This window comes from Passer domesticus, chromosome 1 (assembly GCF_036417665.1).
Source record: "Passer domesticus isolate bPasDom1 chromosome 1, bPasDom1.hap1, whole genome shotgun sequence".
Taxonomy (NCBI): domain Eukaryota; kingdom Metazoa; phylum Chordata; class Aves; order Passeriformes; family Passeridae; genus Passer; species Passer domesticus.
This window is the reverse complement of record NC_087474.1, coordinates 6,475,523-6,492,801: the sequence shown is the minus strand read 5'-3', so window position 1 is coordinate 6,492,801 and position 17,279 is coordinate 6,475,523. Positions and strand designations below refer to the sequence as shown.

Genomic DNA, 17,279 nt, shown 5'->3' with positions numbered 1-17,279 from the left:
ATTTGAGTAGGAAAATAGTGAGAAATATTCTCTTCATTAAAAAACCCAAAAAACAAATCAAGGCATATCTATAAAACCCAAGATACTAGAACAGAGAAGAGCAAATTTTAATTTTAAACTTTCTAGAATCTTTTACAGATTTTGATTCCTAATGGCCAAATCCAACCAAAATGGACCATCGTTAAGGATGTTTTTAATGCATTACAAATGTAGATGTACACAGTTAATGCAAATGAAATAAAATGCACAGAGAATAACTCAAACAGAGAATATAACATGAACTTCTCTTCCCTGGGAAAAAAACTCTAAACAGTGAGATCAGGAAAGGCTCAGTCATACTGATATGAACTACAATTAATTTCTGATACCGACAGCATTTTATACATCCTTCATGTAGACCACAGATCCAGTTTTTAACAGAGTCAATAAACTCAGAGCTCATGAATAGTCATACTCCTGCATTACAATCACTTGCTTTACAGACTAGATCTTCCTAAGTGGTACTTTCAGCCCCCTCAGAGCCAGATGAGAAGGCATTATTATGAGCATATTTTTTTACATCCTTATAATTAGGGACTAGAAAAAAAGCAATACAAGCTTATTTCTAGGTTACTTTGGTTATATCATAGGCTGCAGAAAACTACTCAGTATTTACAGAAAACATGCCAAGCTATAATTTAAATTTTTCTCCATGTTTTTAATAACGTCAGTCCCAAATGATAAAGAAATAAAAATGTTTCATTTTCAGCATATTTTCTAGTTTAACATCATCACTGAAAACAAACATAAGCAGAAGTGCAGGCACGTAGCATGCCCTGGGGAGCAGCTGATGGAGCAGCTCATGGGGCTCTACATGGAGGACAATTTATAAAATGAGATGAAATAAAATACACAGAGTGCCTGTCTTAACCACCTCACTCTTCTTTTCTTCTGCTTGCTTTCTTACCATGCAGTTCACCCGTTTTATTTTTCTCTTGTCAGCAGCAGTGTCTTTCACTGTTGTTACCTTTTAAAAATTACTGAAAATCCCTGGTGACACAGAACATAGCTGGGTTATGTGTTGAGACCCAGATCTGAAAGCACCTGAGCCTCAGACAAAAGTCTTACTCATTTCAACAGGAGTAGTAAACCCATTAAGTTTGGCAAAAGTTTTGCTTGAGTAAGTGCTGAATAATGACTACAGAATGAGGCTATGCAATATGTGACTGGAATTCATGCCAAGTCTGTCTACACTTGCCTGAGTTGACAAAATCTCCTGGCCAGTATTCCCTGTAACTTGAGAGGGATTTTCCCCAGCATTGACCAGTCTGTTTGCCATCCAGTGCTTGACCTGTATGTGCAATGTTCACCACTGCAGCTCATCCACTCTCTTGAAATGTTTCTTTTCTCATACTTGTTTTGACTGGGCATTTGTGTGCATCTCAGGATAACCCCTTAAATCATCATTCCATAGTGATTAGGCATGAGATGGTGGGAATATTTCATAGAAACAGAGGCACACTATGAAAAAGGCCTTCCCACAAACAAATTCCTGAGCCAGTTCCTAGAGATGCACAGAGTTTGCAACTCTTCTATTGTGTCTTGCAAGTGTGCAACTTGAGAACCACCAATTTACAATTGAGGGTTGGACACAAATCCAGTTACACACACAATAATTCTCCCCCTGATCAAGATATGACAGGCAATTCCACTGCTTCTGCTCCCACTCTTCACCTCTGCAGTGATGAAGAGGATATTGCTGGGCATACTGAACCCACAGGGAAAATGTTGTGCTCAGAAATCACCAGCAAGACACACACTTCTTCCCAGAGCACAGCATAAACCTTACAGGTGCTCCAGAAATTCCCAAGACCTCACCAATATCTCCACAGATGCACAAAGCCAGTTTTTGCAAAAGCAGAATTTAGACATAAACTTGACAATCTGCTCCAAGGGCAAGAGGACACTGCAAAAGCAAACTATGCATGCTACAATGCAAGCTCTGTTTGTACAGTCTCCTTGAGGGGATAGAGAATCTATGCAATCTACAGGTGAATGCATGCTACAGTTGGGTCTCTGTGTATTGTAAGCATTCAGGCTCTAATAGTTTAGATTTATTTTTAAAATTGCATTCTCAACTGCAGCCTTTTCAAAAGGACTGAATGCTATGAGAACTTGCTAAATGCAATGCTCCATTGGGAAGGAATGCCAAGCTTACTAAGTGACAGCATTATGCATTAGTGGATTACATGAGATTTAGAGTACATAAAACAATTTAATAAATGGGCTTTGCTTGTTAATCTCACGTGAGTCACTGTGTAGTACAATACTGTACAGACAGCACACATGCAAACACAGACCTAGAAGAATAAATTCTCATATTGCACTTGCGATGACATTAAACCATTTGGATTATATAATTTTAAAGCCAAGGGTGCGTTATAATGCTCTAGGACAGCTCAGTTTATACAAACTACAGACCAAGAGCTTTCTGCTACAGCATGGCATCTTGCTGAGATGGAGCTCCTCTCCTGCTGCAGCTGGGCTGTGCTGCTGGGAGACTGGATCTGCTTCTGCACAAGCTTGCAGAAAAGCAAAGCTCCCAGTGTGGAGTTCATTTATCTTCACATGCTACTGCAGATGCAGTTGACAAACCCTGGGCAGACGTGCAGAGTAGTTTTTGCCTGTTGTAACAGAGGAGGCTGGAAAGGGTTCTTAGTTTCACTGGGGATGCTCTGGAATATCTGTGACTATGTTTAAGCAACAGACAGACTCATCACTTAGCTATCTGCAGGGTAGATGTTTATGGTTCAGCTTGTACCCCATAATTCCTTGAGTCAATGGAGAGAAGTTGGCATTTCAGAGTGCAGGTACTGTGGCCCATTTTACAATCTACATGAAGATGGGATGAATCATGGCCCAGACTCCACTGACTAATTTGTAGAGAGAGCCCAGGCTGACTAACTTAGATATAAATGTCTATACTGAAGAAGCCAGTGTTTAGTCAGAGGAATCCTATGCCCATCTTGTTCTAATGAAGAATTACCACACTCCCATGGAGTCTGTTCCAGCAGTTCATCACCTTCACTGTAAAAACCAGGCACTTTATCTTCTAGTTTGGAATGCTCTAACTCCAACTTCCAGCTTTGAATCTTGCTTTGTCTTTGTCAGCTGCATTAAAGACCCTGTTGGTACTAAGTGTTGTGTACAAACCAGAGGTGTTCTTGGGGCATGGTGCTCTATTGCCTTCCCCTTTACATAATCAGTTAGGCAAATACTGAGAGTGCAAATCTCTGCCAAGAAGTGAGACCTCTGAGATATGCAAGAGTGACACTTGAAACGTGCTGTGTAGTATCTGCTGGCAGTTGAAAGACTCATTCCACAGTGCAGAAAGAGAAACTCTCCTCATCAAATAAAGCCTCAGGCCATCAACATCTACAAAACTTACATTTTAGGTATTTATCTTAACAAGCAAATCCAGACTTCATTAATGAATAAATGTAACCTCTCAAATACAAATGCTGTCTTCCCAGCTGCACAGACAGCTCTGTGGCTCTGTTGCTGCTCAGGGCTCTACAGCCACCTACTCAGCTGTCATTCACTAAAATCATAACAGTCCCTTCAACTTCTCCTCTTTTACTCTTTGGGACAGCAGTGAAAATATTCAGAAAGAGAGGGAGGGGATAGACTGTCCTGTGAAAAGTCAGACAACTCAGAGGAGGAAGGGAGAAATTAACACAAAGTGCACCTTTTTCCTTGCATAATAAAGACCAGAGAAGCTGCTGAGGAACACTGAAGAAAAAGATGCAGGTGTGAGGAGCACTATCAGATTCAAGATTTTGAACCCTTCTGACAGTGAAAATTAGAGTTAGACCACATGTCCTCCTTCAATCTCACAGTGCTAAATAAAGAGCCAGCAATGTGTAGTACTTCCCACAGCTCCCAAAGTTTTTCTGAGATAGCCTGGCACCTTGTATTTCTCATAGGTCCTGCAACTTTAGTGGATCCTTTATAATTCCAGGCTTTGGACGTCTCTATCTCCTAAATAAGGATGTATCTAAAAGGACACTACATTATATGGAAAATATTAGGATCCTACAAAGCTTGTGGAGCCCTCTGCCATCCCATCTTAAATGTAAAAAGACTCCTGATTTCCACCAACTAGCAACCTGATATTAAAACAGTTTCAACATATCTTACGGCTTTCCCACAATGAAAAAATTCCAGCACCTCCTATGGACTGTACACCTGCTGCAAATAACAAAGGGGAACCTTTGTTTCCCTTTACGCCTGACCCAGAAATGATACCAGAATGTCACAGTCCTCAAAACATAACTTGCCTTTCACTAAGCAGCCACAGTGCCAAAGATTTTTTTTTTTTTTGCTGCAATTCTTGCTGTAGTATCAGCAATTGAATTCCTGCCTGGCTTTAAACTTCAGCTGAACTCATGATAGCTCACCTGGGAACTGCTACCACAGTTCCCTTGCCTTTGGTTTGGGAGCTCCCTGTGTTTCAGCTGAGGTAGCAAACAACGAAGGAATAGTACACAAAATCTGGATTGCATCTGGCTTCTAAGTCAAGCTGAATATAAGACATAGGAAAGACTAAAGTAGCAGGGAGCTGCACTGGATCACAAACTCCACCACTTCAGTGTGATAATTTAAAAAAAATAATAATCTTTACCTTGCTTCTTTAGCCCTTGTTAGGAAAACTGCATTTTTGGCTGAGAAGAATTTCACTCTGTTTCAGTGCCATGTGATTGAACACTGCAAGAAACACACCTGTAGGTAAATTATGGCAAATAAGGGAAATCACAGTGGAACACCAAAGTCTTATTTATTTTAGCAAGAATTTATTGCTCCTGAGAGGCACCAGAGTCGTGTTTCTCAAGGAAGAGCAGGAGCACTCCTGGGATGACAGAGTAGCTTAGTCTTCATGTCAATTGTACTCTTGTGGTCTCTGAAGCCTCAGAGGTGCTAGCAGACTTCTGAGGAGATAACAGTTGCCACGGTGCTTATTTTATTTGGGTTTTTTATATGTACATCGGAACTGCAGCTATCAGAGTTGGCATTTAAATGGTCAAACTGAAAATCTAAATCTCCAGACTCTCCTTTAACTCCTCTCATTGAACCTGAGCTGTCTCTTTTGCCCTATTCATAGATTTTTTCATCAGAGTAAAGCAGAAACATGACACATCCACCATGGTTTCTCTTGGTGGCTTCCAAACAATTGAGCAACTGCAGGTTAGACTGAAATTCAGAACAGGAGTTTCACAGCAATATCCTTCTAACACACATAGATACAGCAGGGTGCTCACAGCTTCCACTGACCACTAAGTGTGCCAAAGTAAGAGCCTGCTCACACACAGCACATAAATGTGCCTTCAAGACCCTTCTGTACCCCTCCAAGCCCATTGTTCCCATTCATCTGATTGTCTACAACCAAAGGCAGTAGCTCCTTTTTACCCTTGCTACAATTGTACCTCTAACAAATTGGGATTTTCATGAGTGAGTGTAAGTGAAGAATCTGGTGTTACAGAAAAGGCCCTCTTCCACACAGCTCTTTTGGATACATTTTTTTGCATATCCATCAAAAAAATCCAAACAAAAAGCCTGTTTACATGATAGATCAGACCCTGGGGAGACACAGGGAAGTATAGAATAAAACATGTAGTTGGCATTATTCTCCTTGACCTGACAACTGGACATGTGAGGAAGAAGTCTGGAATATTTTAATGAAATAATTTATATAGCTGTACCTAAAGTTAGGATAAAATGCAAGTGCATTAAATTTACTTCCAAAAGTGATAAACATTTCTCTCCATACCATATTGTTGCATGTTAACTTCAAATACACAGTGGAAAACTCAAGGGTATGTCAGTTCTTACTAGGAGAAACCACTGTATTAATCACTCCCTACAGCTTTTATGTAGAATTAAGAGAAATCCCATTGTAAGAGCCTGAGCCATTTCTGTAAGTTGCATTCCCAGGCTCAAATGATGAATGGGAAATACAGCAGTAAAATAAGAATAGGCACCTTTCCAGGTAAATGCTGTTGTTTAAAAAAAAAACACCAAACCAAACAAAGCCCTGATAAAATACTGCCACAGGGATAAAAACATATATCTCAGTGTCACAAGAATGGCTTCGTTTTTTGCTGGTCTAATTAGGTAATAAAGAAATCACAGGTGTAGTGACTCCATGAGCTATTGCCACACTTAAAAAGAGTCCACTGCATGGCCAGGGACCAGTGTGTCAGTATTATCACCTGCTGTCACATCATTTTAGGAATGAAATAGCTCAATTTAACAAAGATTTTTAAAGAGAAGATAAATCAATACATAGTTAGAAGCTTGTCAGGATTCTAAGCAACAGCAAAACTGCCAGAAAACAAACAAACAAAAAAAAGTCATGGTGGGCTTGGAATTTTCAATGACTGAATTCTGCTGAGGCACTGCAGGGCACACTGTAATGCACCTTCTGGGATTCCACACACCCTGACCCTGTATCCTCAATCACTGCCAGATATCTGAGGCAGGACATCCACAGCACAGGATTTGACATGAGTAGTTCAGAATTCTAATTTTAATTGTAACAAAAGTGATACAATAGCAAAAATACTATTTTTAAACAACAGCTTAAGGAAAGGAGAAAGTATTAGGCTTAACTTGTTGGAACTTCCATCCAAAGTCTACCTCAGTTTTCAGAATGAGGTCTGCTAAATACTATCTTGCAGAAATATAAAATCTATTCAAGTATCTTAGAGCTCAAATATTCACCTAAACCTGATTCTTGCTTAAACAAACTACAGATCCAGCTGCGACCACAGACCAGACTAACACAGAAACCAGGTGTGTAGTTGTGGTGGCCCATAAAAACAGACATTATCTAAATAAACCACCTGTCTCCCCTACCAAAATCAAATGTAACAGTTTGTCTGTCTTTAAATTTGATGCCCAGTGCCTCAAAAATGAGGTCTCCATAGGAAAACCTTGCATTCAAGTCCAGGGAGGCTGCCCCAAGTGACAGAAGTAACTGTGACTTAGCAGCCTGAAGGACCATATTCTGCTCCTGTCTGAGTCAGAGGCAAAAACTATTGTCTGTGGCTGAAGGCTGGAGTTGTGGGCAGCCCCTGGTACCCAGCCCTGAGTGCAGATCGATCTCCCAGCCTTTGCTCATCCTGCAGAGCTGTGGAGATGTGGATCCATTTTGCCACTCACAGAAGCACCAGGCAGAAATCCCAGCAGAAGCTCCAGCCCTGTGCTGAGTGGCAATGGGGGAATCCCTGCCTGCTCCTCATGCCCTGACTTCAGAGACCAGCAAGGAAAATGTGCAAGAGGTTGTTTTTAATTCTGTGATTTTACACATTCTGTGTATGTGAATTAGGCTCACCCTGTACTTGAATCAAACAATGTCATCTCAGCTGGTTGATTATTTTTCTTACTGATAGACAACATCCTAACCAAAGGCTATAATGACTACTAGGATGAGTAGCTTAAGCAGATAGTAATCTAAATTCTTCCACATTGAAAAAGTTCCAGCACTAGATATTTCCCAGGCTTTTAAAAAGCACAATAAAAGGATCATACTGCAACCACACATGCTGTGCAATTCCCTTGGAAAAAAAATGTTTGTAGAAGTTCCTGTTCAGTTCCCTTACTTGAATTCACAGGTCACATAGCATTGCACCTTCCTTTTAAACACCACTGCTGGAAAAAGCAATATTATTGGAGTTGGAAAAGGAGGCACTTCCTTAAAAAGCCAGCAAAGCATTTTACTATAGAACTTGATTAAAGGATAGTGAATACTTTGCCTGCTTGTTGAACACATCAACAGAAGGCATGAGAGAAACAGATACTACCTTTGTATTAAATATTAGCATTTCCCCTCACAGGGGAGGCAAAACACAGACAGGAGCGCTCTGCCTGAGCAGAGAGGGGACAGGAGACCAACAGGTACCCTTTACGAGCTTCAGGTTATATGAAACGAGTTGGTTTTAAGGCGAAGAGCCCCGAAGCCTCTCGCAGCCTGCGGTGCACCCCCGCCCCGCCGCAGCGAGCTCCTCCCGGCTGCGGAGGCGCCGCATGCGGGGCCCCGGCACCCCCAGCCCCGCCGCCCCCAGCGGGTCAAGCCAGCAGGCAAAACACACCAATATATTTCCATCAGCACAAGATGGCAACCAGCACTTCTTCCGGCAGAGCAGCTGGATGCTTTTATTTTTTCCTTAAGGGAGGAGGGGGATTATTGGAAAGGCATCCTGAGTAAGGCTGTTTTTTTTTTTCTTTTCTTTTTTTTTTTTTAATGGCACGAAGACAAATGTTTCCAGTAGTAATGCCGGGGGAAAGGCGAGGCAGCCCGCACAGCCCCCAGCTCACGCACACACACACACCGTGGTCATCAACTTGGCGAAGTTGTCCGTGCCGGGGCGCGGAGCCCCAGCGAGCCCCGCGCCCCTCTCCCCCGGCAAAGGGGGACGCCCCAGCAGCCCCAAATCCCCCGCGAGCCCCTTCGGCGGGGGCACGGACACCACGCGGGGCAGGGGCACGAAGCAAAGCCGCCTGTCCTGGCTGCCCGGGCAGCCCAGCCCCACGGCGGGGGCTCCGCAGCGCCGAGCGAGCCGGGAGCCCCGACACTTACTCGCAGTCACCGGAGGCGCCAGCAGCAGCCACTTACCAGCATGTTCCCTTGCATTTTAGCCGTTTGAAACATTGCCTTTTCCTTCATTGTTGCCGAGTGTGTGCGTGCGTGTGCTGTTCCCCGAGAGTTACTTAATCCAGCGGCTGGATCACTTTAGTGAAGAACTGGCGTGCACTTGCGATGGCTCTTTTTGGTGTGGAGTGGAGGGGACTACGAGCAGCGGAGGGGGAGGGTGCCTGCTTGCTATCTTTTCCTTCCCCACCCTTTTTCAATATATATTTTTCCTTTTGACCGAAAGCCGAGGAGGAAAAAAAAAAAAAAAAAAAAAAAAAAGGCAATAAAAATAAAGCACCCCTGTCAGAGAGGCGAGGCGGGAGCAGCGGGGGCACCCAGCTCTGTCAGCAGCCGGCTCCAGGTTTTGCCCTGCGGGAGCCGGCGGGGCGGGGTGGGCAGGAGGGAGCCGCACACACGCCCCCCGCCCCGGCCATGCCCGGCCGCCGCCCCGGGCCCACCCCGCAGGGCACTTGCAGAAAAAGCGAGGGTGGGGAGGCAATAAATAAAAAAGAGGGGAGCTGGAGTAGGCGGAGGGGCTGTCGCCCCCTCCGCTGGCCGTGCCCGGCTCGCCGCTCTCCCCGGGGGGGTTACACACGCTTTTTACAACAGGAACGGAGAGGGTGTGGGGAGAGGAGCCGCCTCTCCGGCGTTAACTGTTCACCGGCTGAGCCGGCCCCGGCCAGGCCACGGCTGGTGCAGGGAGGGTGGGGAATAGCACGGCGCTGCCGCGGGGAGCGGGGGATGCTCGGCGCGTTTCCATGGCTGCGCCCCGGCCCCGCAGCCCCGGACCCTCCGCTGCCAGCCCGCAGGACGCTGCCGGGGGATGAGGAGCTGCCAGGCACTTGTCCCAGCGCCAGGAATTGGGATCCGAGGCGAGCCCTCGGCACGCCGCAGGAGCGGGCAGGGGGATGCCGGAGCTCCGTTCCCGCACGGGAAATGCAAAGCCAAGGGCATTGCCCGCGGCGGGCTGCAGACGAACCCGGCCGTGGCCTCTGTGCCTTTCCAGCGGTGCCCACACGTGTGAGAGGCTTCCCTCGGCTGTCACTGCAGTCCCTCAGCTGCGCTGCCCCACAGGTGGCAGACGGTGCTGTCCTGCTGCCCTTGTGCTCCCTCCCGCCTTGGTGCAGCTTTCCAGGGACAGAGCCTTGCCACACATCCCAGAGGTTTACACCTCAGCTTGCACACAGAAAAATAATCCTTGTGGAGTGTGGTGTCTCTTGTCCCTCCCTGATGCACCAGAAGTAATTACATTTCAGGAGAATTAGGTGCCCATTGATTTCACAGGAATAGGGCTGCTTTGCATGTTGCTCACCCAAAAGGAGAGAAGAAACTGAGAAGTTATTTGCTTAATATCTGAGAAGGGAAACCAAGAAGAAAAAGCAGGAACTCTTCTTATCATCCAAGGTTTAACCAAGCCAATGGCTAAACCAAAAGCTTTCTTTCTTTCTTTCTTTCTTTCTTTCTTTCTTTCTTAGGAGGGAACTGCAGACGTGTCTATGCATCCTTATTTTATGCTCATCTGTAGCACTTTGAACTCTGCTCCTTCACAGTTTGCAGGATCCTCATAGGCAATGGGTGTTCACTAGATATAGGACACAACCTGTGCAATGTCAGAGTGTTGCTCACATTCTAGATTTCTTCAAGCCACCCAGCTGCTGAAAGATATTTAAATACAAAATCTCACCCAAGACATTAAGCAGGCATCTCAGAAATGGTGGTAATGGGAGAAGTAAGGCTCCAGGACACTCATGGGACGTGCCAGTGGAAGGTGACACTGGTACCTTTGAGAGCTTTTGTATTACAAAAATGCCACCCCTCACTTGAAGATCTTGTCTTTATTTGGGAATGGTTTATACCTTATGCAAGATGCATTTTCAGCAGGAAGTTCTTCATTATGTTCCTCAAACTCTGGTCTCAATTTCTTTATTTTAATTTTGGTGTTTTATCAGGCAGATCCTCTTCCATCTCAGTTTTTACCCTTAGGTGTTTTAATTATGTACAAATGCAAACTATATCTGTGCTTGACTGTTAATAGTCCCATTTGCCTCCTGCATGACTTCATACACCAATAGAAATACTTACCATACATTGAACTCTGGCAGTAGTGGGGTTTTGGATATTTTTACCTCAGATTTGTCATAATGCAGTTGCAGTGTTTATCTCTTATTTTCATTTCATATTTAATTTATGCACTATTGGCATAAAAGTAGCAATTATCTTGATTAAAACAGCTTTGTTTAAAGTTGAGATTACTGGCAAAATGCTTAGTTTACCACTGACAATATCCAGGGCTTTTTCTTTTATTAAACATCAACCAGGGTCCATTTGGCTGGAATTTATACATTACTGTGTTTCCACTTCTGCCATTGAAGGCTGACCCAATAATCCAGAGATTTCCAGAAGCAGGAAACAAAAATGTTTTTATGTGTTGTGCCAAATGACACTGATGATGTTGTGGAAAAATGCCAAACACCTTACAAGAGAGAATTCTTGTTTACAGCTTTTAATTCTTATTTTCTGACACATTTGACACTTTGAGAAAAGACATAGTGAAAACTCTGGTAGTTTTATGACCAGAGTCCATCCTTGGAAGTTTCCAAATCTGAGTGGAAAAAGCCCTGGTCATCCTGGTCTGATGTGAGAGGACCTTGTTCTGAGCAGGATGTTGGGCTGGAGACTTCCTGAGGCCTCTTCCAGCCTGAAGGATCACTGCAGCACCCTGGACAGTTACAGATGAAAACGTCTCTTTAACAAATGATTTGTCTGTTGTTTTCTAAGATTACTCCAAAACTACATCCCTCGTGTTCCCAGAGAGTTCAGGTTGTACTGATCATGGCTGGTAATTTTCACTCCTGAACCGTGCTTGGCTGATGGAACAGCCAAGACTTGGTCTCAGATCTAGAAGTGTGACACTAAGCTGTGCTGCAGATTTCTACCTCAGGCTGTGGCCAGGTGATTCTGTTCAGTCAGTGACATTGTCCTTCAGATTTGGGACTTCTAGGGCAGCTACAAGTTGCCCACCACATAACTCCCTCAAGCGCATTAATCTGACTGGACTCCTTGGTCATCCACCATTCAGACATCTTTTGAGCTTTTCTTCTTGATGGATGTTCTCCATGTCATTTTAATGGAAATTCACTGGAGCTGCAACAAATACTCACACTGAACAAGGAATCAAGTTTTTTATGATTAGGAAGTGACATGGTGAATGCAGAAAGATGATCTGGTATTTCTTCTGCATTTCTGTAGGGAACATATTTTTTATTTTGCTTCCTTTGAATGATGTGGAAGGACAGACAATCATCCTGGGACTCAATAAAATTGTATGATTTAAGCAGCTAAAAAGCCTCCGTATTTAAGACTAGAGATCTAGCCCAGGAAACCTCAATAAAACATGAACAAATTCCTTCATCATATCAGGCTTTTTCTCAGAGGGAAAATGTGAAAATTCATTACTTTTGCCTTCCTCAGTTTAGTCTCAGTGCACCTCCTTTGCCAGTACATTTACTTTTGATATGAATGTGGGAAGATTTGGCCCAGACCCAGCTGCATCTTAAAAGCAGGGTCTGAAGTGAAACCCCTGTACAAAAAGGGTATTTTTTTTTCAATCTGTCCATTTGTATCTAAGGTGTATAACAGGAGGAAAACCCTGGGAAATCAGAAAGTTTTCATTTTAAATCTGATCTAGAGATAGCCTCGGTACCTCAGGTACTATGACAACACCAACATGGCATCTTCATCCACCAACATTTTTATAGGCCATTTTGAGAAAATGTGCTTTTCTTACATCTCTCACAGAATGAGATCTAGGAAAAAAAAATAAAGCCTCATAGATATTCTATCCTTTGTGAGTTTCAGTACTCTGAGGCTGACTTTCTTTATCTGAGAAGGAACACAGGCTACAATGCTTACATCCTATTCACAATACTTTATTTAAAGCCACATTGATAAGAGACTGGGAGAATTTATTTTATCAAATAAAACCCTTTCAATGCATTTGATGCTGGCTCTCCTGACTCTCTAAACAAGCCTAGGAACAGTCCTTCTGAATAGAAGGAAAGAATTAATTTCACAATGTATTAGCTGGCTGCAGAGCACAGACATTCCTTTTTTCAATATTTTGAAAGAAAAATCTTTTAAGGATGTAAGACCACAGACAAATGCAACAGTTGTACTGAGACAGTTTTAAGAGCATCAGGATTTCACTTCCTCTCCTTAATTTAAGGTTACTTTTTACTGTCTCCAATAAAAGTATTTGTGTTTTCAAAATGCAACAAATGGCTTTTTCTTCTCAGTCAGACCCTTTTGTGAGCATCCTGTCTTCTCCTTGTCATCTTGATGCCACAAGCCTATGCCCAGGCTTCTGTCCAAAACCAATTTCAAGGCTGTGTTCTCTCAGATTGGGCTAAGCCATATTTCTCTTCTGCTCTGAGTTCTCCCCATCCTCTGCATCCCACCAGAGCCAGCTCCCCAGCACATTGTTTTATCACATGATTAACATCTTCTTCCCTTCACTGGTCCCACAGTCTGAGCTGATCAGCACTTTCTGTCAAGCATCCATGAAATTTGGTGATTTCCAGTAGAAATGCTGAGAGGAATCTATCCCAAAGGCTCGAGATCAGACATCACTCGGAATGGAAGCAGCTTAGGAAGTTTCCACCCCAGCCTCCTGCTGAATTAGTGTCAGCTCTGAGGTCAGACCAGGTTGCTCAGAGCTTTGCCATGTCTTGAAACCCTGCAGGAGCTGGGACTGCACAGCCTCACTAGGCAACCTGTTCTAAAGGCTGACTGTTCTCACAGGGATAAAATTTCCCCTGTATTCAGTCTGAACTCTTCTTGTTTCAACTTGTGCCTCTTGCTTCTCATCCTCCTGACACACCTCACTGTGAAGAGCTTGGTTCCATCTTCTCAAAAACCTCCCCAAAAAATTGGAAAGCTGCTGCCAGGTCCCCCCAAATCCATCTCTTCTCCAGGCTGAACCAGTCCACCTCCCTCAGCCTCTCTGCAAGGGTTAAATGTTCCAGTCCCTGACCATCCTGGGGGCTTTCTGCTGAACTTGCTCCAATTTATATCAGTCGTGCAATGAGGCCCCAAAACAGAACCACAGATGTGGTCTAATGAGTGCCAAGAAAAGGAGACAACAGCTGAGGCAAAGATTATCTCCAGTACTTGCTTTGTTATTAAATTATAATATTCAAGAGGAACAGAATTGGTGGGATCCCAAATGAAATGGTTGAGTGCTACACTGTGCAATCCTAAATAAGTCAGAAACAGCTTTAGTAATAGTAAACATATTCCATAAGAGTATTTAGTAATGCAACACTGAAAAAGAACTTCAGAGAATTACCACAAAGAATAAGTTTTTCTTCCTAAGTGGATCAATTTTGAGAATTTCATTGCTCAAGCCAAGCTACACGTCTCTTCTGAAAAATCTTCTCTCCTAATATCCTAAAACTTTGCCCAAGTATTTACAGCTTCTAGACTTGACTTCCAAGGAAGTCTTGGCTTGTCTTACAGAGAAGAAATTGCAGGGAAAAATAAACTAAGTACACAGTTAAATAAACTTAAAATTTACTTCTGAGGATCACTAATTCTTCAAGAGATTAGAATAATGACAGAGCAGCTGCTGTTGAAAAGTTAATATTTGCTAGCTCTTACTGCATGAGGGTGCTTAAGCCATCTTTGTTAACATAAATGGAAGAGTCTGAAAAAAAGGAGATTATATTATCTCAGACAGCACCCTGTGCTTCCTGAGGGAAAAGTGAATATGATACAAACCTCTGAAATTTAGAATTATATATATTTTGATCTTTGCTGTTTTTTTTTTTTTAATTCTTAGATTTTGTCAGGTTACTACCAACCAGTTCTCCCCCTTATTTTTTTGACAGCATGTTCACTCACTTCTCATCCCGTCCAGTTTAATGTTGGACTTTAAAACTTCACATGTTCAGGGGGTTTGCAATAGAACAGCTGAACATTGTTTTCTTTGAGAAAAGGCTGATATGTTCCTGTTACACCAACAGAAGTGTATTTTCCCAAGGGTATAATTGGACAGTTTATTCCTCATGTACCAGTTTCCCAGGGGAAACAGTGGGGAGCTCAACACATTGGGTGTCTCCTGACACAACTGAGACACTAAATACTCACATACGTGCTTTGACATTTAGTTCTTAGAAAACTTAGTGATTTATTAAATTCACCAGGGATTTGGCTTGAGACACACATGACCTCTGGACAGCTACCTGGAGGCTCAGTCAACTCCTCACTACCCCTGAGTGAATTATTCATCTGCAAACACAGCATGGGCTCAGTACAGAGATCCCACCTTGCTTTCCTGTAGCCCGTGGTAAACCCAAGAGCTTACAGGCTCACGTGGGGCAGTGCCTTTTATTTTGTTGTGCTGATACCTCACCTGGCCCAGGCAGAACCTTCTGTGCTCTCCAAAAAGCAGGTTAAATGGGGAGGTCTCAGACTCATCCACAACAATAATGAATGTGCTTTATTTTCACTTCCTTAGGTAGAAATATTTCATACATGAGTCACAGTCCATACTGAGCACAAGCAGCAGATAAACTCTGTAGTACAGCCCAAGAATGAAGTGATGTTGACAGCTCCAGGAGGGCAAAATCTGGAGGATTTCTACTAGAAATATTGATTCTGCCTTAAGGCTTCTTGTTTTTTCACATTTCCAACTTTTAAACTCCATTAATAAAAGCTAAAAATACACAGAGTTCAAATAATTATTTTTCCATGAATGAAATTGAAGTTGCTAAGGGATTCAGAGTAGGAGGAAAAGCATTCAGAATATGATTTCTGCATCATGTCTGGGCGTATGAAATTTAAATGCATGGGGATGCTAGGAAAATCTGGGCAACATCATTAGCATTACCAGTAGTAACAAGAAAATGCTAATAAGAAGCATTATGGGACCTGTTTTCTAGGCAAGTACCACTTCTGGTTAATCAGAGCTAAAGTTTTTTTATACTTCCAAAACTACAAGTCCTGCTGTAGAATGATAAACTCCTTATTAATCTCTTCTAGCAAGGATCCTCATCGTTAAAAGTACTTTGGATTTCCATCTGGACTTCACCAATTCCAGTGCCTAGCAAAAGGATACCATTGTGTTTGCTAAATTAAGAGTATCCTCTGCCACCAAGCTTCTCCCAGTGCAAGTGGAGACTGCAGAGCTTTAAAAACAAATGCATAAATCCACACAAAAGCCTAACTAGAATATAGTATGCTAAAAGCAACATATGTGCTAAGGTTTTTTTCATTACCACTGAAATGAAAATACAGACAGACTTGTGGTAAACATTTGAAAGTTTGTTATGCAACAGATTTTATCCTCTGAAACAAGTTTGATTTTATTTCAATACAGTTCTGACAGTCTACATTTTTTAATCACAATTATGTTGAGAATGCAAAAAGCATCAAAATCTCCTTCACTCAAGTGTTCACTCCTGACACTTCCAGCCAAGTTGGAAAGATGCCAAAACCACAAGTCCCAGAACCAAGAAGGATCTCACATACAGCCAAGAAAATGCCAAGAACTCAGAGCCAAGGAGGCTCATCCCACTGAAATCAACACAAGTCCTGCCACTGAAGCCACAGCTGCAGCCAGGGTCTAGCCATAAATTTGCCTTCAACACCACCATGAGTCAAGCTCTACTGGTATAAAACAGCACAGTTCCCACTTAAGCCAAGCAGGAAACCTGGACCCACAAATGAACCTTCTGTTCAGCACAAGCCCCAGTGATGGCACATTGCTCAGAAGCCATTCTGCCTTTGGTATATGTTATTTCACTATTCCAATGCATCGGTCCTGCATATAACTTATTTTGTGAATATCAATGGACTTCTATTTAATTTGTGAAGCTGTATAGGATCTTTTAGGTAGATAATTTAATGCTTGCCAACTTCCATTAATTTTTAACTAGGCTTTCTAGCCTGGAAGACATACTGAAACATTCTCATTTCAGATCAGGTGGGTCTATCTTTTGATTAAAGAGCCAATTTTTTTTCTTTCATTGTGATATGGATGATTAAATTTCTCTGCTAATTATCTGTATCACCTCAGAACACCCTGTGCCTGACATAAAATATTTCAACAAAATAAGACTACATTTAATTGCATTACTCCTTTCCTTAATGATGGGAGGTTGATATAAGCCTGTCAATGCACTTTGAGTCCTTCTCCACCTTGAGGGCAAAGATAACATTTCTTGCTGTTGGATGATGTTCCTACAAAACCAGCAAATATGTTTTCCTCTACATTATAGTGGAATTTCAGTGGAATTTTAGTACATTAGGTGACCAAATATTGCTGTATAGGTATTTTAACACACAGTTTACTCTTCTTAAGTGTATTTTGTAAGCTAATTTCTTAATTTTTTGAGGCCAGGTACCTAAGTTTCCTTCCTTTTGAAGAGCTTTATATCACGCTTACAAGCAATCTTGTTGTTTATTAGTGTGAATCAATTGCTAGGATGGTGTTTTGGAGTTCTCCAAAGTCAAGGATTTAGTTAATCTGTTGTGACAAGCACTCAATTTTAATTATTTAAGTTTATGAAAGTTGGACTCTCTAGATTAGAGCCTTCACTTTATCACA

At 42.6% G+C, this 17,279-nt stretch overlaps 1 protein-coding gene across 2 annotated transcripts in view; it reads right to left on the bottom strand.

The window, feature by feature from the left end:
- DPP6 (dipeptidyl peptidase like 6) overlaps positions 1–17,279 on the bottom strand; it is a 539,077-nt gene that overhangs the window by 470,540 nt on the left and 51,258 nt on the right. The window contains exon 1 of one of the 2 annotated variants that reach the window (XM_064433370.1): positions 8,654–8,898. The exons of the other annotated variant lie outside the window; for it this stretch is intronic. Within the exon in view, the coding sequence (XP_064289440.1) occupies positions 8,654–8,704 (51 nt within the window). The 5' untranslated portion in view covers positions 8,705–8,898. Of the gene's footprint in view, positions 1–8,653; positions 8,899–17,279 lie in introns of those variants that run through there. 2 annotated transcript variants of the gene reach the window in all.